The 23,444-nt window shown below is 52.1% G+C and overlaps 2 protein-coding genes across 8 annotated transcripts in view; one reads left to right on the forward strand and one right to left on the reverse strand.

Moving 5' to 3' along the window:
* Window positions 1-9,475, forward strand: part of Znf362 (zinc finger protein 362) — a 38,171-nt gene extending 28,696 nt beyond the window's left edge. For 5 of the 6 annotated variants that reach the window (XM_071617635.1, XM_027937237.3, XM_071617637.1 and 2 more), the window contains 3 exons: window positions 4,193-4,271; window positions 4,393-4,551; window positions 7,706-9,475. In XM_071617635.1, the coding sequence (XP_071473736.1) occupies window positions 4,193-4,271; window positions 4,393-4,551; window positions 7,706-7,822 (355 nt within the window). In that variant the 3' untranslated portion in view covers window positions 7,823-9,475. The other variant, XM_071617640.1, reaches the window with a different exon arrangement.
* A 3,231-nt stretch (window positions 9,476-12,706) lies between these two features.
* A3galt2 (alpha 1,3-galactosyltransferase 2) lies at window positions 12,707-23,365 on the reverse strand. Of its 2 annotated transcripts, XM_027937564.2 has the most exons (6): window positions 23,153-23,365; window positions 19,553-19,671; window positions 16,431-16,517; window positions 16,159-16,248; window positions 15,734-15,871; window positions 12,707-13,940 (listed from the first exon to the last, which is right to left on the reverse strand). In XM_027937564.2, the coding sequence occupies exons 4-6, from the start codon at window positions 16,224-16,226 to the stop codon at window positions 13,253-13,255; spliced, it is 894 nt and encodes a 297-aa protein (XP_027793365.1). In that variant the 5' UTR covers window positions 16,227-16,248; window positions 16,431-16,517; window positions 19,553-19,671; window positions 23,153-23,365; the 3' UTR covers window positions 12,707-13,252. The 2 variants fall into 2 exon arrangements, with proteins under 2 accessions (XP_027793365.1, XP_027793364.1); XM_027937563.2 differs by lacking the exon at window positions 19,553-19,671 and having other exon boundaries at window positions 23,153-23,364.
* Between the last annotated feature and the right edge of the window lie 79 nt (window positions 23,366-23,444).

Raw genomic sequence — 23,444 nt, forward strand, 5'->3', positions numbered from 1 at the left:
TTTGGTGTTTGTTTTTCTTTTCCTGACTCTGATTTTACCAGCATGCCTAATGATAACTGCGACAGGGGGGACAGAGTCATTTTGATTTCTCAGTCTGATGATAATAATGGTAGTAACATCTTCAGCTTTTCCATATCAAAGAGCTCCTGCGTGCCTGGCCCTACACAAGGTGCTTTATTATACAAGGTATCCATAAAGTTCTGGTACTATGGAAACTTGTGTTTCTTTGTAAGAGATAATGAATTTCAAAATGCCAGAGAGCAAATCATTTTTAAGAAATATTAACTTTCACTATATCTACCATTGTTTCAGTTACAAAGCACAAGATGCAACATTGAAGCCATTTAGTAGTGGAGTAAATACCTGAGAAATACGAGAAAAGTGAACGTGGAAGATTATTATTATTCTAATGGGTAAAGACAGCAGCGACAACTACTCCGTCTTCTGAATCCTTAGTAATCTTATTTAAACATTGAATCATTTCCCTTTATTTTACACAAATCATTTATCTTAGAGATTAATGTATTAAAACTAACATGGCGGAATGTTTTATGAGCACCTTTTATGTACGGTCCTTTAATTGCTACAATTTTCACAATCCTTATTATTATCCCCATGTTAGAGATGAGGAAACTGGGGCTCACGGAGCCAGTCACTTGCCCTTGGCACACAGCTAAGAGGTGGCAGAAGTGGGATTCAGGCTCAGTGCACAAGGAGCAGCCTGGGCTGTCAGGCTGCAGACTAAGCTCGCGTGCACATGGGGTGGAGGTGCTGGGCAAGGAAACAGGACCAGTCTTTGGGGCTCCCTGTGGGCCTGGGGTTATGGGGACGGAGGAGCAGTCCAGGAGCACCAGTGCTGCCCAAGCAAGGGGCCCCCTGGGGTTAACGTGGGCATCCCATCCCTCTTCAGGGGGGAGCCAGGCCTGGGTGCTCCCCTGGTGGGAAGATGCCCTGGAGTAGGATTCCCACAGGAGCAGTGGGGGCGGGGCCTGACCTGCAGTTCAGAGATGGAGGTGAGAGCCTGGTCCTTCATTCACCCAGCAGCTGCTCCCTGCAGCCTTCTTTGAGCTGCCCAGTGCTGGTGCCACACACAGGGACAACTCAATGGTCAGGGACAGGCCCTGTCCTGGAGGAACTCCCACTGTGACCTAGAGACTGGTGGATGACAGTGGTCAGTATGAGGTGGAGGTTGGGGAGGATCAGCTGGGCCCAGTGTCGGGTTACCGTCGCCCTTCCCAGCAGAGGGAGAAGCCGCGCCAGCAGCGGGAACAGCCTGAGCAAAGGCTCAGAGGCTCGCTGGGGAAGGTGGTGGCAGGGTAGTGAGATACCAGCGAGAGCAGTGTCGGGAGGAGGCAGGAATGTAAAGGGCCTTGAAAGCTGAGGCAAGGCCTTGGGGCTCTGTCATGGAAAAAGGGAGAGATGGTGGCAGTTACTGCTCAGAGCCTTGACCAGGTACGATTCCCATGGCTGCTGCCGTGGCTGAGGTCAGGGGCAGGTGCTAAGGCCAGAGTCCGGGAAAGGGGCTGGGCTGTTGGTGAACCTGGGTAGGAGGAAGCCACCGGGAGAATTTTCTGGTCAGGAGGGCTTGGCTAGGTGCCCAAGGGGGACCAGAAGTCCCTGGAGAACTATCAGTTAGTCAACAAACACAAAATACACCTCTGGAATGGAAGTTGATTATGTGGAGTATATTCTGTTGTCAGCCGCTGACTTTAGAGAGAACTCACTTTCCTTTAGTCTACAGCTAGTTATTGTGTCCTCTGTGCGCTGAGGTCTTGCCCACTGCTGGGGAGATGGTGGTAGATGAGACCAGAGGCCTTGCTCTCGAGGAGGCAGCCGAGAACGGTGACCAGACACTGAAGTGTGGACACACTTGTGGGAGTGGGGTTTCATGGTGCTAGGCAGGTAGGCTGCAGGGGTCTGACCTCTTCTGGGGGTTCGCAGAAGGCTGTCCTGGACGTGCCCTGAGAAGGGAGGGTGGATTTGGGCCAGGGTAGCTGAAGGAGAGGTGGCAGGACCGAGGGCTGGAGGAGGAGGAGCTCTAGATGCCGGAATTGCCAGCCGGGCTGGGCTCGGGGCCGGGAGGGAGGACTGTGGGCACGAGCCTGTGAGGTTGAAAACTAAAAGTGATGCGTGTTCTGGGGGCCCTCAGGCCCTCCCTGCCACCTGCTCTCAACCAAACCCACCCCACCCTGGAGGGGAATGAGGAGAGGTTGAAATGGAGGGGTGCTGGCCACTGGTGGAGCTGGAGCAGAGGGTCCTTCCCTTGTAAAGACAGAGCAGTGGCCTGGTGGACCACCCCACCACGTGCAGGTCCATAGGTGCTCTCAGAACTGGGTCAGCTCCACTTGGCACATCTAGGTGCAGTCTGTGAGCGGGGCCCTAGCCTTACCCTGTCTTTGGGGTTCCCTGTCTGGTAGACTGTGGGTACGAATCTGGTAGACTGAGAATCCAGAGGTGTCAGCACTGTGGGGAGGAGCTGCCAAGCTCTGGGGGTAGGGAACCCTGGGTCGGGTAGGGAGGAGTACACTCAGGAAGGATGAGGTGACACTGGGCAGAACGGGGTGCAGCGAGGGCAGGGCATGGCGGGGAGAATCCTCAGACGTGGTCTCCAGGTAAGAAGTGGTTCCCTGACCAGGACGTGGTGCACAGAGTATGAAGGTGAAGCCGGGCCACCGATAATGGCCCAAGTGACACACTGAAGAATCCCGACTGGCTCTGGGTATAACAGCAACCAACATTACAAGCTCTCTGACAGCAGGAAGCCCTGTGTCCCTAAGTGCAGCACTGGTCCTGGCTACAGGGCCTTGGTCTCTGAGATGGACAGTAGGCGGAGCAGACCTGGGCTGTGAGAGGGCGAGAGGACCCTGTTTGGCCCAATCTGCATTCTCCTTCCACTTAATGGTGCTCATTGGCAACTTAGGCGAACAAGGTTTGGGCCCAGCCGGCATTTCATTGCCTACTGGCTTGGCACAGAGGGTCTGGCAGGATGGGTGCCTCTGGGCCAGCTGGGGAGCTGGTCCCGGGGCTGGAGTGTGCAGCACAGGGAAGGCCACCTGATGGCATGTGCCAGGCGCGTCAGCTGCACTCACAGCACCATCCACCACTCTGTCCCCACCTGGCTGTTGGACAAGAGTGAGCTGTGGTCAGCCATCAGGATATCACCTTCTCAACTGGTCCTATCCTGTTGTGTGTAAAACTGTCCCCCGTGTTTCCCAGTCCCCAACCTTGTTCAGTTGTTTACAACACTGACTACCTTCTGCGTGTGAGTTATTTCCTTATTTTATGCTTACGGTTCTTTTCTGCCAGGCGGTAATTTTTGTCTGTTTTGTTCACTGATATATCCCCAGTGCCTAGCATGGTGCCCGGCACACAGGAACCTGGTGTGATAAATGTTGAATGAATGACTAATAATTACTGGCAAGACTTTCTTGAGTGCTACTGTGCCAACTCTCGGCTGAGAGCCTTACATGTATTATCTGGTGCACTTTTCACAAAGCCCAGTGAGGCAGGGATTGTATTTTTATATCCATTTTGTAGGTGAGGAAACCAAGGCTCAGTGATTTGCCCAGAGTCACCCCACTAGTAAATGGTGGGTCCAGGATAAGAACTCAGGAAGGGGAGTGGGGCACAGGAGCTATCGTTAAGAACACAGAGGGACTGAGCTTCAGGGCCATGGGCCTGAATTTTCTAATACATGAGGGTGAACATGTCACCATCATGGATATATGTCTGACATGGAGAAGGCACAGGAAATAGAGGCCAGGAGCCATTCAAGGGGGATGTCCTTCTTCTGCGGAAGGAGGCAGGGTGGGAGGGAAGGTCTTCACAGCACTGTGAATCCATTCTTTTCACAGTGGCAGAGAGGACAGAAGGAAGTCCAAGCAAGCTCCCTGTGCTTAGCTGGAGGCTGGCCTGGGTCTCTGAGTGGTGCTTTTCGTAGGGCGGGTGCAGAGGGACCTAGGGGGAGTGGAAAGCGTTAGTCAGACTCGCAGTGGAAGCTAGAGAGGGAAGGAGAGACGGTGGCCTTTGAAGTCCCTAGATCTCTCTGTGGGCTCACTCTTGGCCACTGAGGAGAGTGGGTCAAGGGGACCGAGTCTAGTGTCTTGGGAGCAGAGGTATGGCCCAGGGCAGCCAAGGACTTGCGCCCAGGAGCTGGTCTGGGACCTCCTCCTCATCAGGCTGCCCCTTGCAGAATCCACACAGGTGACAGACCCTACAAGTGCCCACATCCTGGCTGCGAAAAGGCTTTCACTCAGCTCTCCAACCTCCAGGTGAGTGCCTGCCTCCCTCCTGTGCCCCAGGGACACAGCCGCCTCCCCAAAGGGAACATAAGAAGGGGGGGCAAGTGGGGGGGTCCCACTGCCTCCTGACCCCCTGCTGTGCTCCTCACAGTCTCACCAGCGCCAGCACAACAAGGACAAGCCCTACAAGTGTCCCAACTGCTACCGGGCCTACTCGGACTCCGCCTCCCTGCAGATCCACCTCTCGGCCCATGCCATCAAGCACGCCAAGGCCTACTGCTGCAGCATGTGCGGGCGGGCCTACACCTCGGTGAGTGCCAGCCCTGCCCCAGCTGCCTCCCCACTGTACTGACTCCCCACTTTGCAAGCAAAATAACAGGCCCAGAGAGGGAAAGAGACTCCCCACGATCACAGGCAATGGCTTCTGCTTCCCACTTCAGTGTCTGTCTGCCCCAGACCGATCTGGCCACCTTCTGCCTGCCTTTATCCTGGGTTTCTAAGGCCCTAGAATCCTCAAGGTAGTGGTGGGGGCTGGGCACCCTGCTCTGTGAGTCAGGGAGAAGAGTCTCCTTGCTTCCTGTAGCTGCAATCCCCATTATGGACACAAGGGGGCACAGTGACTTGGCTCAGTCACTCTCATCTCAGGGAAGGCCTGAATACCACCAGAAGGGTCATTGCATCCAACTCCCTGTCCCTGGGTGGGAAAATTCCCCAAATGGGGGCCTTTGGTCACCCAGGTGAGTCACTTTTGTTTGTGCTTTAGGTTCTTTAAATATTCTGGTTAACAGACTCTCATACACCCAACATAGGGATCACTGAGCCTCAGGTTCCTCATCTGTCAAATGGATTAACTCATGGGGTTTCTGGCTGGCAGAGTAGTGCCAAATAAACCTTAGCTAGTGCAATGACTTATTCACCTGTTGTTTACTGAACACTCTGCCAGACTCTTGGGAATTGGATACCAGACATTTATTATCCTCAGGAAGGTTAAAAACTACTGTTGGAGATAGATATTAAACAAGTAATCACACACATAAACATTTAATGGAAAATTGTGATCACTGCTCTAAAATAGAGTTTCTCAATCTTATTGACATTGAGCAGGATACCTTTTTTGTCATAGGGCGCTGTCTTGCATCTAGTAGGATGCTAAGCCATGTCTGGACTCTACCAACTAGGTGCCAGGAGCAATAAGTTGTGACCATTGGAAATGTCTCCATACATTGCTATATGTCCCCTGGGGGTCAAAATTGTCTTTGATTGAGAATCACTGCTCTAAGGATTAAGAGACAGCAGCAGGGGAAACTATAAAATAGAGTTGGGAAGGTTGAAAGGTCCAGATAAGGCTATCTGAGAAAGGAACATGTGTTAGTCAGCTTTCTGTTACTTTGGCAAAATACCTGAGATAATCAACTTTAAAAAAATGAAAAGTAAATTTTGGCTCACAGTTTTGTAGGTTTTAGTCCATAGTTACTCCTGTTGCTTTGGGGTCTGTGGCAAGACAGCACATCATGGCTGGGAGCATGTGGTAGATAGAGCAAGCTGCTGGCCTCATGATGGCCAGGAAACAAAGAGAGGACGAGGAAGAGGCTATGGTCCCAATATCCCTTCAAGGGCCTACCCCCAATGACCTAACTTCCTCCCAGTAGGTCCCATGAACTGAGGACTAATAAGCCTTTAATACGTGGGCCTTTGGGAGACATTGTAGATCCAAACTAGCAGGACATTTTGATGAAGCCTTGAAGGATAATTAAATGAAGAGGAGAAAGAGGGGCAAGAACCTTACATGTAGAGGACAGTTAGTGCCAATGCCCTGGGTGGAATAAAAATGGTGTGTAGCAGGAATTGATTGGGGGGCCTTGGGAGCCATTTGGAAACTTTGGATATTTTCCCAGGTAGAATGAGAAGCTGTTCTACCCCTGAGAGTGTCAGAGAGTATGTTGTTGAAATGTCAGTGTCACTCTGGGTGGGGGGTGGGGTGGGGTCATCATAGTCAGGACTTGTCAGGTGCCAGCCAGGGCTGCTCTTGCCCAGTGCTGAGTGTGTGATATTTATCCTCCCTGGAGTCGAGTCTGTGGGGCAGAGGAGAGACCTGCGGACGAGGGTCCCCAGGAAACCCCCCTCAGCCACTGACCTTCAGTCTGTCCCTGCGTCTCCCAAGTCCCACACTCTCGATGGCCCCCTTCACCATCTCCAGTCCCGCCTTATCTGAACCCCTAGTTTTTAAAGCAAAACCTAGACATCAATTATTTCATTTGTAAATGAAATTTATGTCTCTAATGATAACTCCTTTTTTTAAAGAGAGCATTTCCACAGTATCTAATACTTCTATATAGTCAGCGTTGATGATTTTCATTTCTCCTGCATGTCATAATTTTATTTATTTGTGATGTTATTTTTTCAGTCTTTATTAATTTTTGCAGTGTTATTTTTTAATCAGTATCCAAATAAGATTCCTATATTGTACTGGGTCAATGTATCTTTTAATCCAGAGTTCCCCCTTTTCTTTGCTATACACTCGCAGAAGAGTTTCCTAGGGTGGCTGTTGATGGGTGCCTGTCTAGGTCACCATGTATTATCACACTGTCACATCTGAGGGCTTCCTCTGCTACATCTGAGCAGGTCCAGGTATGAGGCCCTGGAGTGGCAGCTGGGGACCCTGAATGCCACCTTGTTCCTGATCAAGGCCAGTGGGTGATATGGTGTAGCTTGAGGTCAGGGGTCTACAGTGAGCCTGGGTCCCTTTGCTCACCTACTGGTGCTGCCTCAGGACAGATTTAGCAGAGCCTGTGAGGGTCCCAGGCCTGGCTTTACCCCTAGGGTAGGTCCAGTGAGGCCAAGACTCCTACCACCACCTGGGAAAAAAGTAGAGATTGGGGAAAAGAGTGGTGCCCTCAGCCCCGGCTGCATGCTGAGGGCTTTATTCATATCACCATGACAACCCTTCCCTTCCCTTCTTACAGAGGAGGAAACTGAGGCTCAGGGGTGAAATGACTTCCTAAGATCTCACCACTAAGAAATGGCAGAACTAGGCTCAATGCTGGGCCCACTGCCCACCCCCCACCCACCCTTGGGAGCCCCAGCCAGGTGCAGGGACTCGAGCTGTCCTGCAGACAGGGCTATGTCTCATGCAGTGCTCCCTGCTAGAGCCAGTTGGTAAAGGCAGCTGACCTGACTTTGGGGAGCCACAGGTGGGCACTGCTGAGGGGCTGGCCTGGTACCGGTCAGCTCCCCCAGACAGCGCTCTGTGGGCTCTGAGCCTGGCAGGGTGGCTAGTGCTGATGCTGGCAGCAGGGCCATATCCCTAGAGCCAGTGCCCAGGCCCGGCTGGGCCTCCAGACTGTGGCTGCAGACTACCAGTGTGACCACCTGCCAAGGACCCCTGCAGTGGCCACTTCTGGGAGCTGCAGCCTCCCTTGCCTCCTTTCCAGTGGTGACCATTCTGCATCTCACCCTGCCCACAGGAGACCTACCTGATGAAGCACATGTCCAAACACACTGTGGTGGAGCACCTGGTGAGCCATCACTCACCCCAGAGGACGGAGTCCCCAGGCATCCCAGTGCGAATCTCTCTCATCTGAGCCCCACCTGAGGCGCCGCCCGCCCGGCCCACTGGCAGGCTGACACCAGGCCCCGGGGCCTCCGGGCACTGCTGATCTCTTCATGACCTTCCAAACCTGCCAGGAAGCTTGGGCTGCAGAAGCCCTGCTTGGTCCAGTCCCGGGCCGGTCAGGCAGGCCAGTTGCAAGGTTCTGGACTGTTTTGGTGGCATCCAAAGACGATCTCAGAGCACTTTGAACCTGTCTGTTGAGTTTTCTTTTTGTTCCCCACCCCTCACTTGCTTCACTTTTTTTTTTTTTTTAAGTTTGTTTTGGAAATAACAAAAAAAAAAAAAAAAAAAAAAAGCTATTTATTGGCCAGGACATTGGTGCTGCTAAGACCGAGAAATGAAAAGGATCAGGCAGATGGATGCAGAGAACCAGAGGGCTGCGTGGGACCTTCTCTGGCCATGGCCTCAGGTCTTAAGGGAAGGCTCAGGTCTGGGGCTCTGGACTGCAAAGGGGTCCCCAGATGGGTGGGAGCCGAGGCAGCTGGAGTTGAGCCCTTTAGCCCTGGTGCCCAGCTCCTACCACTGAGCAGAGGGTGTGGCAGCTACCAGGGCTGTCCAGGCTTCAGGAGGCCGAAAAACGAGGGGCCGGGAGATCTGTAGGACCAAAGGGTGCAGTGACAGGCTGGGCGGCGGGCCCAGGGAAATGGGGTGGGGTGGGCTGGGTAAGACCCGGTCCCTCCCCTGATGCCCTGAAGACCACCCCAGTCTACCTCGGTGCTGGCCAGGAAACCTATCGGCTACCTCTCCTGTCATCCCAGACTGTGGGCAGGGGGATGGGAGGGAGTGGGCCTGGGCCTGGGACCTCCTTCCAGAATTTCCTCCAGATGGGGTCAGCGCCCAGGGTGGGGGAATCCTCAGCCCGGGTGCACCCCTCCGCAGGGAAGGGATCCTTGGGGAGGGTCCCAGGAGCAGACCCTGCCCCCAGCCCCCACAGACACACCCCAATCTGAAAGCCATGCGTGTCCATGTATATAGGAACCATGTACAGAGCCCGGAGAAGCCCTTCCACATCCCCTCGGGAAAAAAAAAAAGAAAACTAGACAGAAACTCATCTATATATTCTGTATCTGGAGTTCCGTTTTGAATATTAACTGTGTTATTTTTATACACTTTTTAAGCCTTAACTCGCCATTGATTTTCCAGTTTAACGTTTCCTGGGGTTTCTTTTCCCATGGGGTTCTCTGCCCCCACCCTCGCCCCTTTGTTTGACTTGCGTCGTCTGATACTCAGTATTGTAGCTTTTTGTCCGCATGTTATTGCCCTGTAAATAAGCTGTCATACATACTGTTAACACCCCTTTGCTTTTTTCTATGGGACCTCCAGGCCACCATATTTAGAACTAGTTACCTTATTAAAAAAAAAAAAAAAAAGAAAAGAAAAGAGTCTGTTGGCTTCTCAGTCTGCATCTTGGTGGCAGGGAGGTGAGGGCAGGTGTCCCTCAGACACTTCAGGAGAGAAGTTTGCATCCTATTTTAAAAAGGGGGTGGGGAGCAAGGTAAAAATCGAATGTGGGGGAAAAACACTAAAAGGGGCAAAAAAAAAAAAAAAACTAGGGAATTACAACCCCTCTGCTCTTTGTATTTCTCTGTTGTGAAGAATAAACTGTACCTGCACCCGGGTGGCAGTGATGTGTGACGTGCTGTGTGTGACAGCGGGAAGGGGCACCTTTCCACGACTCCTCTCCCCTCCCCTCCCCTAACTGGGGGCAAGGAAATGGTGGCTTACTGGGGGCTGGTCTCACCCTAGGGCAGAGCCCCTAGTGCTCTGTGCTGAACTGTTAAGTGTCAAGGACATACGTTTACCAGGTCTGTCTAGTTCTAAAGCCTTTGTACATATTCTGGGCCCCCCAAGGGGTCTCACTTGCACTGCCTTCTGAGGAGCACCGCACCCTCTGGGGGCTCCATCAAGAGTGCCTGGTTTGTGGAAGCTGTTCCCACGTTTGAAGGGAACAGACTTTCTTCAAGAGGTCCCCTCCACGCACATTTCCCCCCACAGAGGAGCCAGTGTTGTGACTGCATAGGAGGAGAATAAAGGAATGAATCCCCCCAAGTTTATCGAGGCTGGCCCTGTGGAGCGTCCTGGGGTAACTCAGCCACACGCCACTATGGAGCTCATCGTTGGGACCTCATTCTTCTGAGTCCTCATGGTCTTCATGGGTCAAGGCTTGTCGGCGAGTGACAGAAGGTCCAAATTCCTAGGACAGCTTCAGCATCCAAAGAATGTGTCGCTGGCTCTCCACTGGCTCTTCATTCTCAGGTTCCTGTGGGGTCAACTCCAGCCTACAGTCCTGCTCAGCCTTCCAGCAGCCATCCTGTCCCTTTGTCAGAAGCCCCAGCAGGGATCTCATGGGGTCTTCCTCCTTCTGGCCCAGGCATGGTATGTAATGGTTTGGCTTGGGCCCATGATCTACGGCTGGAGCAGAGAGCAAAGCCTCCATCCAAAGTATATCTTCCCAAGAGGAAACCAAGAGTACGTTGCCACAGAAGGGGGAATGAATGGGGGGATCCCAGAACCAGCATGTTTTCATTAATCTCAAGGCCTCATTTCTTGCTCTGAAATTGACTTTCCACAGCCTGCAATGCCTGGAGGGGATGGGCTCTGGCAGCTATATGGTACCATATGACCCCATTCCAGCCTACAGCTGATTGGCCAGAGGTTGGCACCTGACTGACTCCATCCATGGTTGTAGCTAACTGTGTCCTGGCTCTGGAGGGCAGATCCTGTGTATCTCTTCCCAAGGGACTTCTCAGTAAATGCTGGTAGCTTATAATTGACCACGGTGGGATTTATACCATGGAAAATGGCAAATGCTAAAAATCAGGGCTTTCTTTTTCCTTGAAGAGCCAGTTGCTATTTACTGGCACACCACTGGATGAAACTGCTTTAGATCTCCAGTCCATGAATCAGGAACAAATTAGTTAGGAAAAGGTGGGCACCTGAACTGGAAGACCCTATAGCTAGGGGTTGGGGTAGCTGTATGGGTCCAGACACAAACAGAACAAAGAAGGCAGGAGAAAGCAGAAATGGACAGAGGAGATGGAGAGCTAGTGACAACCTCGGTTCCTTACAATATCTTTACCCTCTAGCCATGTTGCTTTCCTGTTTGTTCTGGAAACCCTGAATTTAGGTTCTAATGGGGGAAGTGACTTAACCTCTTCATATCTGATTTCCTCTTATGTAAATGGGATGAATAATGGTGAACAATTTATAGTGTGGATGTGAGGATGAAGTGAATCAATACATGTTTAATGCTTAAAGCTGTGCCCGGTACACGTAAGTACCCCCAAAATGTAAATGTCATTATTGCTATTATTAGACTTAGCTCCATTGGATCTATGTTCTTTATGATCATTGATTCCTAAGAGACTTAAAGATGTTCTGGTATTTGCGGGGGTGATATCTGAGCTGGCATGAGAGGGTGGGGCACCTGGGACAGATGAAGATTCTGTATTTAGCAGTGACACTTGGGACTGAGAGTTGTATTTTCATCTGCTTGCCTGGGGAATATGTGAGCACCCCTGTCTGTGTGGGCCCCAGGATAGGTGCTGAGGAGGACAGTGGTGAGGGCCACAGCATTAGCTACAGAAGGAGTTTTTTTCTTCCTGTCAAACCTGTCTCCAACCCAAGTCCTTCAATAATCTCTGCTCCCTCCTTAGGCCTCTGGGATCCATAGGAGGGAGCCATTCTCAAGAAGCTGCCAACACCGCTCTACTCTGCCCTGCCTCAAGCCCCTCCCCTTCCTCTGGAAGGTCTTCATCAGCAGCACATGGCTGCCCAGAGCCTGGGATCAGGAAATTCCCAATTTACCATGTTTTCCCCTGTAAAACTCTGTTCTTGGGTGAATTTCTTGCACTCCATGAATTTGCTAGGAAAGGGCAGGCAGACAGAGGAAAAAGACAATATCTGTCCTCTGAAATATCACCAAAACCCCTAAGAGGGCTATATGTGAGGAAACTGAGACTCGGCCCAGGTAAGGAACTTGTCTACATCACACACACAGAAGAGGAACGGGTTCACATCCAGCTCTCACTGGCTTGTGGTCAGCTCTCCCACCGTCCAAGGGTGTTAAGGTTGGTGAAGTCTGCAGCAGAAGGTGGAGGATAAACATTGCCCCACCAGGGGAAGGCACATGACAACTTAGTCAGCCAACAATGAATGACCTTTTCTTGGGCACACCTGGCTTGCCCTTTCTCTCATCCAGAGTCCACAGGGACTGAGTTTTGCTCATCTAGTTTCGGTAGAAGGAACTGGGAAACTTTGAACTGCTTTTGAAAGGAGAGATTCCTCTTTTATCATCAATACTTGAACTTGTAAAAATTTTCAGCGTCTAAAGATCTTCAGGGCCAGGTAAATAGCTGGAATTGCTGTCCTACCTGCAAAGGCGGCGGAGGCTGCTAAAAATTCAAGGTCAGTGAGAATGCTCCATAGAAAATACTGGAGACCCACAGTGAAGTCCTACTCCCTCAGGACCTCAGTTTCCCCAACTGTCTGACAAAATCTCCAGGGCTTCCAGTGGCCACTTTCTTTGGAAAGGTCTGATGACTTCCAGCCCCCACTCAGAGCCTGTGTTTGTTCCCGTAGTTTGAAGAGTCAAGTGCAGGTGTGGATGAGGAAAATTACCTCCCAGATTCTGGCCAAACAGCCTTACCAGCCCAAGGTCAGGAATGTAATTTTTTATTTTGGGTGGTGCTGGGGACTGAACTCAGGGCCTCACACATGCTAGGCAAGTGCTTTTACCTCTGAGTCACATCCTCAGCCCACGAATGTCATTTTGTGTGTGTGTGTGTGTGTGTGTGTGTGTGAGAGAGAGACAGAGAGAGAGAGAGAGATTTGATTATAGTAGAAAAGGCCCATGTGGACAAATTTGGAAAATTTTATCTATTATAATAATACTCACATATGTACAAGCCATGCTTATGGGCAGGACAGGTAAAAAGGGAGAGCCAATGACCAGAATGCCTCCTGTGTTTGTCCCTCTATGGCTCATTCTCAAAGTCAACTGTACTGAGAGTGGAGTGGAGTCAGACAAGAGTCCTGGCTCTCCCAAATGCTGATGCCACTACACAGATCCTCAGCCTCTGGCGATTATGTTCCCTCTTTGTGTGTCAATCTTGTTTAAAAGCGAGTGGGGTAGGGGGTGAGGAGATGAGGTAGGGATAGAACATCACTTGAGGAGGCATCAGCTGAATTCTGGACGGTCACAGAGGTGTTTCGGTTGTGTTTCAGCCCACATTAAAAGTGAGGGAAGGGCGCACAGGAGCGGAGCTGGTTCTTTTCATTCAATCTTTCTCTGTCCTCCAAAGTATCATGTGGCTTCCAGAAAGAAGCCAACTGAAGGAAGGGTCTCTCCCTCCTGTAACTCCTAGTCCACGTCATCCGGTGTCAGTGCCGGTGGCTGGCGCTAGTCGCGCAGGATCGCGTACTCCTTGGGCGCAGAGAGCAGACGCGGCCGGCGAATCTCGGGGCGTGGTCCGATTTCCGGGCTCCAACAGAACTCGGGCGATAGCACCTTGGCGGGTTTGTGCAGCCAGAAGTATTTGTTGAGGTGGCTCTCATCGTGCCAGAGCGCCTCGAGGCCGCGCTCGCGGTCCTGCTGCTGGGCGCGCGCGCAGTGAGCCGTCAACCCGCGCAGCGCGGCCACGCTACCCCCGAACAAGGCGGCGTGGTAGTAGAAGTCGCCCTCGCCCTGGGCCACTGCGGCGGCTGAGCGCGAGTCGCGCTCGAAGGGCAGCAGCCACCGCGGCCAGCGGTAGTGCCAGGCGTGCAACTGCGCTACTGACTCTGCCAGCGCCTCGGGCCCAAAGGCGCTGCTGAAGTGCTGGTCCACGTCCATGCAGAACACGAAGTCCGCCTCGCGCCCTAGACGCCCTCCTAGTGCCTCGTGCAGCGTGCGCATGCGTGCCATGGACACGTCCTGCCAGCGCCGCTCGCGCACCACGTACTGCACTCTCAGCTGACGGCCGGGTCCCAGCGCCAAGCGAGGCACAGCAGCGGGCCTCTCGGTGAACACGTAGTACACCACGCGCTGGCCCACCATGAAGTGCTCCTCCGCGGACTCCAGAAAGCGCGCCAGGTACTTCTCCAGATACCTGCAAAAAGTCAGCCTGGCTGTCTGCCCTTCCGCACTCGCCACCCCTGCCTGCATTCGTGCTTCCCAGTCTTGCCCACACCGGCTCCCCAACTCCAGATCCCCCAACCTTGGAGAGGCGGGTTAAAGATGGTGCAAGTTGTCTGCACCATCTTCTCTGAATATACTTGCCTCTGACCGCCCGGGTCCATAGGGTACCAGGGAAGCTATGCTGTGCTGGCCCTTGGAGGACTGACAGTGATCGCCTCTTTAGTGCTCTAGGCCTTCCATCAAGAGGTCCCAGAACTTGGTGCTGCCACGAATTGAGGAAACCCAGGCTAGTGACATAGAAAGGCTCCGGCTGGTCATCAGCCCTTGGTCTCCTCATGGAGACCCAGACATTTGAGAGCAGTGAGGAGCCCTTCCGGCTGAGCCCTCTGAATTCCTGGCACACTAGATCATGCTGTAAGAATAATACATTGTTTTAAGTCATTGAGTTTGTAGAGTGCTTGAAATACTGGAACCGTTGTTATTACCAGCTCTTAGGATACTAGAGTTTTAAAATGAAAGTAATAATGCCTGATATTTTGAACATCTATCACTGTAGCAGACATTTTGAAGTCAATGTGCATTATCTCATTTAAAGAGCTCTAATAAGTCCTAGCTACTTGGGAGGCTGAGGCAGAAGGATTGGAAATTTGAGGCCAGCTTCAGCAACTTGGTGAGACCCTTCTCAAAGTAAAATAAAAAGGGATGGGGGATGTTGCCCAATGGCAGAGTGTCCCTTGGGTTCAATCTACTGTACTATAAACAAAGCTCTAACAACTTAGAAAAGTATACTTGATTGGTAAGTGGTGGTAAGTAGTACAGCCAGGATTTGAATCCAACTTGGCATTGAAGCTTGTATCTTTTCTTGCACTTGCTCTATTCTTGGTGGGACTGTGGGAAGAGGAATCAAGGATCTTGGAAACTTCAACATTCCAGGGTGCTAGACTTACAGGGTCTTGGAACTCCAGACCTCAGGATCCTGGAATTTCTGTTCCTTGAGACTCCATACCTGGAGGCCTGTCCATTGCCTGGCCTATCAGTTCTTTGATTGACCTCCTCTCCTGTGATTCTGTCCTCTATCCACATTTACTTATGCACTCCTGTGGCCACTCCCTCAGGTTGGACATCATTAGCATCCCATCTTCAAAACCGCAGCCTCACCCACGCCACTGTGTGGGTTCCTCATTCTTCTAGGTCACTTGCTCTGATTTACACCCCTCACAGTCCTGCCTCACTGAGTCCTCTAATCTGGTGGTCTTCCCACTTCTCAGTCTCTGTCACCTCCTTCCTCTGTGTACCTTCTTTACACGCTCAGATTCACTCCCTTGCAAGCCCCCTAGCTCTCCAGCCCCTCTCCCTCCATCTGGCTTTCCTGGCGAGACCCGCCATACTGTGCGCTATGGCTGAGCTGCTGCCTCCAGCAGCCAGTTCTGTCTCTTTGTTTATCCAGTTGCTCTTTCCCTCTTCTCCCCTCTCACCTGGAAGACTCCACCATTTCCTCACCAGTGACATGCCACTTCCTGGTGGACAGCCCTAGCCCCTAAGCAGGTTCCTTCTGGCACATAGTTCTGAGCCCCTGGCTGGGTGGGCTCCATGATATTGGTGTCCAGGGAAGAGGGGAAGGGAGAGGATATTCCTGCATTCACCCTGGGAGTCTGGGACAAGGGTGCAGCCTCCATCTGCACTTTGGGATCCAAGGCCCAGGGCCACGGGGCCACATCCTTCCCACTCCCTGCTGGACAGTGGCGCTCCCCTCCCCAGGCTTACCTGCCGACAGCAAAGACAGTCAGCCCAATGGTGAGGTTCTGCCGTCTGGCCTCTTGCTGGGCTATATCTGGGTCGAAGGTGCCATCCCAAATAATGGGGGCCCCCCAGGAAGTACAGGTTGGGACTTCAGGCCGGGCCCTGGCCAGGAAAAGGATGGAGAGAGCTCTAGTCACCCACTCATGGATGCATGATTACTGCCACCTCCCCTAGGGACCTAAGATGCATCAGACCAGTCCCTGCCCCTAGGTCGGAACCACCCCTAGACAGTTAAAGGAGAAGTATGACCCAGTGGGGCCCCTGGGGTTAGGAGTGCAGTGCCTGGATCTGTTGGAATAGCACTTGAAAGGAGGACAGGGACCTGGGACAGATGTCTAGGTTTGTGGGCATTCTTAGAGTGGGGGGGAGGGGGGAGGGTAACTCCTTACCAGGGACGCAGGACACCTGTGAAGTTGTCTTTCATCAGGAGCATTGTGGCTGAAGGGCAGACACCCATGGGGATGAAGACTTCCAGATGCCTAAGGGGTGGGGGCAGCAGGAAGTGGCATGTCACTTGCTCAGGAGGGAGGGCTCATAAGGACACTTGCCCAGGCCAAGCTAGCCACCACCCTCCATCTCTCAATAAGGCACTTGGAAAGAGCCACTTTAAATGTGACCCTGGTGGTGGTCCCATCTCAGGTGCTGGGGAAGAGATTTGTACCTGAGTATAGGGAGCCAGTTCAGAAGGAGCAACCCTAAGAGGCCAAGTGCAAGCAGGATCAGTCGCCAGACGGTTCTCTTCCTGGGCCTGGAAGGCAGGGGGATCAGCAGCCCATTTATACACACACACACACACGCATGCACATGCAAGGTAGAAATCATTTTTGTGATTTCAGTGCTTCATTTTATTTTATTTTGAGTAAGAATAACTGTTTACATGGTACAGACATTCAAAAGGATGAAAGATAGATAACACTGAAAAGTTCCTTCCTGTTCCTCCGCTTGGAAACAGCTAGAGTGACCAGTTTCATGTCTTTCCAGCAGTGGTCTGTGCATACACAGGGACGGGTGAATGTGGTGGCAAGTACTCTCACTTCCTTTCTTTTAGTTCCCCAGAAACTGTAGCACAGTGGACATGCTGTCCTGCACCTTTTCTTCCTCACTGACCAGTATGCCTGAGTTATCATCTCAGCACTTAGAGAACTCCCTCACCCTTTTGTCCAGCTGCCTGATGTGCCACAGAGTGGACATAGCCCCGGCTGCCTAACCAGGGCTCCTCTGATCCTTTCCTCTGGACAACAATGGTGCAGGTCATGACTTTGGGCAGGCACGGAGGACAGGAGCATCAAGGCTTGGGGGGCTTAGCCTGGGGAGGGATGAGGATGACCTTGGACAAGAGAATAGGCCAGAGGAGGCTACCGGTTAACTTATAGGTTGGTGGCTGGGAGTGAAGAGCTATCTGGGACCTAGAGATGAGGTCAGGCTGGCTGTGGTCAGAGACCATGTGCCTGTGGCAGCCCCAAGCCAGGCTGGGGGAAGAGTTCCTTCCGCAGGCCTTAGTGGCCTAATTGCTGGCTTAGGGGAGGTACTTTTGGAATTTGTCTATGGTAAATCCAGGAAGGGTCTCAAATGTTGAGAATCTTCTGGAACCACATAGTAAGGAGCAGACACGGGGGCCAGACCCTCTGGTCTGAAGCCCAGCTCCACCACCTCTAAACTCTCTGAGCTCAGGCAAGGCCTGACACTCTGCCCATCATTCTTATCTGTAAGATGGGGTAGTAAGCCCGTAGAGGGCTGCCGTGGACTCTGAGATAACATGAGCTGAGTGATTAGAACGAGGGGCTTACACACCGTAATCGCTCCCTCCACTGTTGATGACGACTCTTCTTAACAGATCCTCATCATGCCCTGGGCAGCCTCTAGCTCTGCCCCCTGCCCTATGAATTCTTCCAAACCTCAGCTCCCCTGCTCTCTTTCAAGAAGGCTGCCTGCCTCAGACCCTCTGCCCCTGCCTTTTCTGCTATCCTACTTAAGGGATGCTTGAGAGACGAACCCAGGAGAGGCTCTGAAAACCTTGGAGTGTATGTGTGTGTCCACCTGGACACCCTCTCAGCACACAGCACCTCCTTCTATTCATCTAGTCAACCTGAAACCTGCGGCCCCCAACCACTCCCTCTGCTGCATCCACTGTCTGCTGTCAGCCCCTGGGTTGGGTTGACTTGTCCTTCTTGATCTCGCCCCTTCCCGTCCCTCCACCCACTGCAACCTCCATCATGATCCTAGCCTGATCATCTGTCACCAAGACCATTGCAGTAGTTCCCTCGCTGCTCCCTGTCACTCCCTGCACAGCCCCCAGAGCCATCTTGTAAAACATTAACCTCCTTTAATAGTGTCTGTGTCACACAAATAGGTAAATCCTCGAAGAGATGCCTTCAGTAGGCAAACATATGGAAAAATGTTCACCCCCACTAGTAATCAAAGACATACAAATCAGAACAAGGTGGTCGGTTTTGCCTATAAAATGAACACTTTAAAGAACAGACATAATGAAAACAGCCCAGCTTCCAGCACACAGTGAGGCAGGCTCTCTTATGCTTGCTGGTGGCTGTGTGGATGGTTGGGCCTTGTGGAAAGTTTCCTGGCTGTGGGTTGAACTCTTCGAATGCTCATTCCCTTTGATTCAGTAACCCCAGTCGCTGGGAATCTGTTCAAAGGAGGTAGCCTTCAGTGTGGGGAACAAAGTGTGCACATGGAGACAGTCGTCAGATTCTGTCTAGACATGCTTTCTACACGTCCAGATTGGGCACAGGCGCAACCTTAGGCACTCAGAGGTGTGGAGCCAACAAGGGGTGGATGCAGTGTGGGGTGGGGACTGAGAGGACAAGTGATGTGGCAGACTGAAAGCATGAAGGAACCAGTGCTCAGTGAATGTTGAGGAGAGCGTGCATGAGGTGTGGAGGATGAGCAGAAGGGTGGTTTCGAGCCCTGACAGAAAGTGAGGAAGTCGGGAGGCTTCCTGGAGGGGGTGACCTATCAGCTAGGACCTGAAAAATTAGAAATTATTCAAGCAAAGGAGGAAGTGAAGGGGGAAGGGCAATCATGAGCAGGAAACACAGTGAGGAGATGGAATAGAGCTGGGTGGGGCCTTCTGCCAGGCCGCCAGGGCCCACACTGCAGGCTCAGGGCCTTGGGCTTCATCTTGAGGGCCATGGGGAGCCTGGGAAGGTATTTCCTCCAGGGAGTGCCACAGCCAGAGTTTTATTTGGAAAATAAAAAATGTGTACCTAGTCAGAACGGTGGAGCCCAGACAGGGTGTGCTGGGAGAGAGGGAGGGGCTGGAGGGAGGCAAGAAAATGAGGTGGAGGTGAGGACATCTGTGCCCGCTGTGGGAGCTCCAGGGAGCACAGCAGGTGTGGGGGGCTGGGTGGGGGAAAGTAGGTGGTGAAGGGCTGTCAGGCAGGCGGAATGAGCAGCACTCGGCCACCAGTTGGAGGGACAGGGCTGTCTGCTTTTCTGGTTGTGGTAGAAGCCCAGAAGGCAGGCAGGCTCGGGAGAGAGTTCTGGGGGCTCTCCAAGAGGGCAGGGGTGCCATGGGAGAGAGCATGGAGGGAGAGGAGGCCAGGCCCAAGCTTGGAGGAAGACTGAGCGGGGAGTGGAAGGTGCTGTGTGGGTGACTTCTCAGAAGCTGAGCTGTAAGCAGGAAGGACACAGGATGGAAATTGGAAGGGGCCAGGGCTGGGGTCAAGGGAGATGAGTGTTTATTTGACAAGAGGGAGACCATCTTGCTGACTGCTGCCTAGAAAACATCCACAGAGAGGCGTCTGAAGTCATAGGGACACTCACCATCTGAGCTGCTCAGGTACCACTCAGGCGAACCTGAGAAAGGCCCCAGCATCTGGCCAGAGTGACTGGCTAAACACATTGTCATGGAGACCCTGCAGTCACACAGGAAAATGCGTACCCTGGAGCATGAAAGGAAAAAAAGCAGGATCTGAAAGTGATGGCAATTTTGCAAGAATGAAAGAGTCTGAGTAAAGGAGAAAACTGTTTTTATATTGCTTTTTTTTTTCTTTTTTTTTTTTTCGGTACTGGGGATTGAACCTAGGGGCACTTAACCACTGAGCCACATCCCCAGCCCTTTCTATATTTTATTTAGAGACAGAGTCTTGCTAAGTTGCCTAGGGCCTTGGTAAGTTGCTGAGGTAGTTTTAAACTTATGATCCTCCTGCCTCAGTCTCCTGAGCTGCTGGGATTACAGGCCTGCACCACTATGCCCAACTATATTGCTTTTATAAAGAAGAAAAATACAGGGTTAGCAATTTACAAGGAAAAAAGTTATTGTATTGCCTCCTTCCGACTTCAGGACAAAGTCTACGTCTCTCAGTGCTGCCTAAGGAGCCTTCAAAATCTGAGCCCTCCATCACTGCATTTCATTGCTCCCCTTCCTCTCTTCCTGCCTCTAGACATGAACACTCCACAGTGGACAGTCCAGGGATGTTCTTGGGGCATTGTTTGTAAAAGCAAATGGATATCAATAGCCTCAGTGTTCCCCAGTAGGAAACTGGATGAAAGAATCATGCATATTACTATTTAATGGAAGTTAACATGACCCCTAAAAAGAATGAGGAGATAATAAGAGACCCTAATGTGTTAAGTGGAGAAGGAGTAATGGGACTCCGTGTGGAGGCAGATCTCACTTCTGTGAGGAGAGGCTCCCAGGCCGTGTGTTCATGAACTCACACATGTATATCCACGTTCTATAAATGTGTAGCGAGAGTCTAGACAGAACAGCATGGGCCATCGATATAAAATGTGAGCCACATAGATGATTTAAAATTTCAAGGTAGCCACATTAAAAAAGTGAAAAGAAACAGGTGAAATTAATTTAAATAGTATTTTTATTGAACAGAACATATCCCAAACATCTTTTCAACATGTACTTGATATAAAAATTATTGAGCTATTTTCAGACTTGTTTTGTGCTGTGTCTAAACACTCAACCTAGCGTGTATGTTAGGCTTACAGCACACATGTGGCTTGTGGCAGTTCTATGTTGGACAGTGTGGATTTAGAGGAGAGGTACCAGCTGTTGGTGGTGGACTCAGTGGAGGGTGGAAGGGGCGCCACACCCCCACCTCCTCCCTGACCGTGTGCAGTGAGCATCGCTCCTTCTGCCATGTACCAGCTAGTTGCCTCCCATCAGGCTCTGCATGCCTGGAGCCCCTGGTGGGGCTGATCTGGGCATCATGGGTGCAGTGACCTGCGGGCATTGGTGCTGTCTGAGCTCTCTATTTGAGGGTCTCACAGCATCTCAAATACATATGGCCAAAAAGGAACCCTCGATTTTCCTTAGAAACCTGCACCCACTCCATCTTCTCCATCCTGGCAAGTGACGCCATGATCATTCCTCTGCCCTATTGCACACATGCCTTGGAGTCTCTCCCGAGGCCTCTTTTTTCTCATTCTCCACATCTAATTCTCCAGCAAGCCCGTGCCCCCCCAAAAACACACTCAGTCTGTCACTGGCCTTCCCCCGCTTCTCACTGCACTCCAGGCCATTGTGCCCCGCACCTGGACGACTCCCCCTGGCCACCTCACCAACCTCCCTATTTCTACGACTGCCTCCTACAATCCATTCTCCAGAATGATCTTTCAAAATGTTAGTGGATCCCACCCCTCCCCTTGCCAAGGTCTTCTGATGATATCTCACTGCTCTTAGAAAAAAATCCACACCAGGACCGCCTCTCTCCCCCAGCTCTGTGTGGATCTCCCCCATTCCTGCACTTGCCGCCCAGCCACGCAACACATCTTTGCTGGGTTCCCACTGCCTGTTCCTCGGGACTCAGTTACAACTCTTTGCACTTCCTCCTGCACCCATCTCGATCCTTCACCTTCCGAGTGAAGTTGACTTCGTGTCCAGTCCCATCTTTGTTCAGACCGCTTTCCCATCCTCTGCCAGTCAGGTTGCTGGCTTCCTCCTTAACACCTCCCATTCCCCTCCCCAGGAGGTTCCTCTGGCCCTTGCCAACCTGTGAGGGCACAGTCTTCCCTGTGGGGCTGAGTGCCCCTGTTTCATCAGCCTTGTTACTCTGCCCCAAAGCCTGGAACCTGCCTCATACTTGGTGTTATTAAATAATGAATAATTTGTTCAGTAAATGGCTGGGGTGCTTTCTCTTCATCCTTTCCCAAACTGACTATTACTCATTTGCTTTAAACTCCATTTTTCCCAGAATTAAGTCTGCACTCATTAATAATCCCAGACACTGCTAAGACATGTACAGAATTAAGTCTGTACTCTACTATCTTGTTGAAGTCTGACCACAGTCCCTTGCAGAGGGCTCTAGGATTATTTCCACCTTGGGAGTGAGGAGATCAAAGCTCAGAAAAAGTTAAATCACTTCCTCAGCAACACAAGCTGGCAGGAATGAGTCTTGAGTTTAGGTCTGACTTCTGAGCAAGGCCTTTAATGGCATTTGGGCTCCTTGGGACTGGACCCCTGTGCAACCTGAGCACCTCTCACAGGGTGCCTGGCTCCTCCCAAGTGACCTGTGGCCAGTGGCCAGTGGCTAGTGTCTCTCCTGCAAGAAGCCTCCCCTTCCACACTTTGTCTTTTGCCCCCTCTGGACTCCTGGAAGACTGGCCGCAGCTGTGCTTTTCCGGTTTCCGGAAGCCTGAGTCCGTGGTTCTGGCAGCCGGCATGTTTGGCCGGGCTGCAGGGGTAGGAAATGGCAGGAGCTGGCCACTCACTCTCTGCCTTATCTGCTTTCTTGACCCTTTTAACCAGCCCCCAGCCCCGCCCAACCAGGGTGGGACAAGCCAAAGTTTATCTTGGGCACTGGTCTGTCAGGGTAGCCAGGCAGAGCTGGTCCTAAGTGGACCAGGCAAGCTTAAATGGTCAGCTCAGGGTGAGTGCTGGTGCCCAAGCCTGGGGTGGGGACCCACCAGCTCCACCCACTATTCCTGTGCCCCAGTCTGGAGCCCTTACCCTATAGGTACCTGCCTGACCCACTCCTCCACATTCCTTGGTCAAATAGCCTCAAAAGGACCTGTCTGGCCCTGTTCCACCAGCAGAAGGTGGTCCCTCAAGCCCCGCCCATGCCCTGCTCTCCCTCCTCCCTCTCAGGATCAGCCATTAGTCCTCCAGGAAGAATAAGTTCCTAGTCCTGGACAGTGAGGCCCACCGGGGGACTAAGAACCTCTCTGGCCTTTGCTCTCTACCTCACCAAGAGAAGAGGAGGCACCCAGGTCTTCTCCAGGTACACAGGTCTCATACCCCACAGTCCATGCATGGCTGTGTGAGCCACCTTTTCCCAGGGCTTGTGGCTCAGATTATTCTCGGCTAGCTAACATTGGTGCCTCTCCTTTGACTGTTCTGACCACCAGACTGCACCTCTCACAGGTTGGCTGTCCCACTGCCCCACTCCCTGGCAGTTCCCCACTCACCTCAGTCCTTCCTTGAGAGCCATAGAAAGGAGCCAGTGGGGCAGCCGCCACGAACTTTCTCAGCTCAGAGCTGGTGAAGAAATGACCTCTTTCCCGTGGTAGGGACAAACCAGCTCCTTCCTGCCCCTAGCCTCAGGAGCCACACCCACAGAAGCAATCAGAGATGGACTGCCCAAGAGGGACCTGCTTGGGGTGGGGCTTAATGAAGGAACCTGGTTCCTGGGTAGGGTGGGGGGTGGTAACCCCCCAGGGGCCAATCACCTGCTAGAGGGTGGATCTGAGTATGGCCAGC

Source organism: Marmota flaviventris, chromosome 10, assembly GCF_047511675.1.
Source record: "Marmota flaviventris isolate mMarFla1 chromosome 10, mMarFla1.hap1, whole genome shotgun sequence".
Classification (NCBI taxonomy): Eukaryota; Metazoa; Chordata; class Mammalia; order Rodentia; family Sciuridae; genus Marmota; species Marmota flaviventris.

Excerpts from the sequence above, each read along its gene's own strand:
- A3galt2 (XM_027937563.2), bottom strand. The coding sequence starts at position 23,175 with ATGGCTCTCAAGGAAGGACTGAG. Across the intron at positions 16,518-23,152 it reads GCTCTCAAGGAAGGACTGAG|GCCCAGGAAGAGAACCGTCT; the intron begins GTGAGTGGGGAA and ends CCTGCCTTCCAG. Across the intron at positions 13,941-15,733 it reads ACTGTCTTTGCTGTCGGCAG|GTATCTGGAGAAGTACCTGG; the intron begins GTAAGCCTGGGG and ends GACTTTTTGCAG.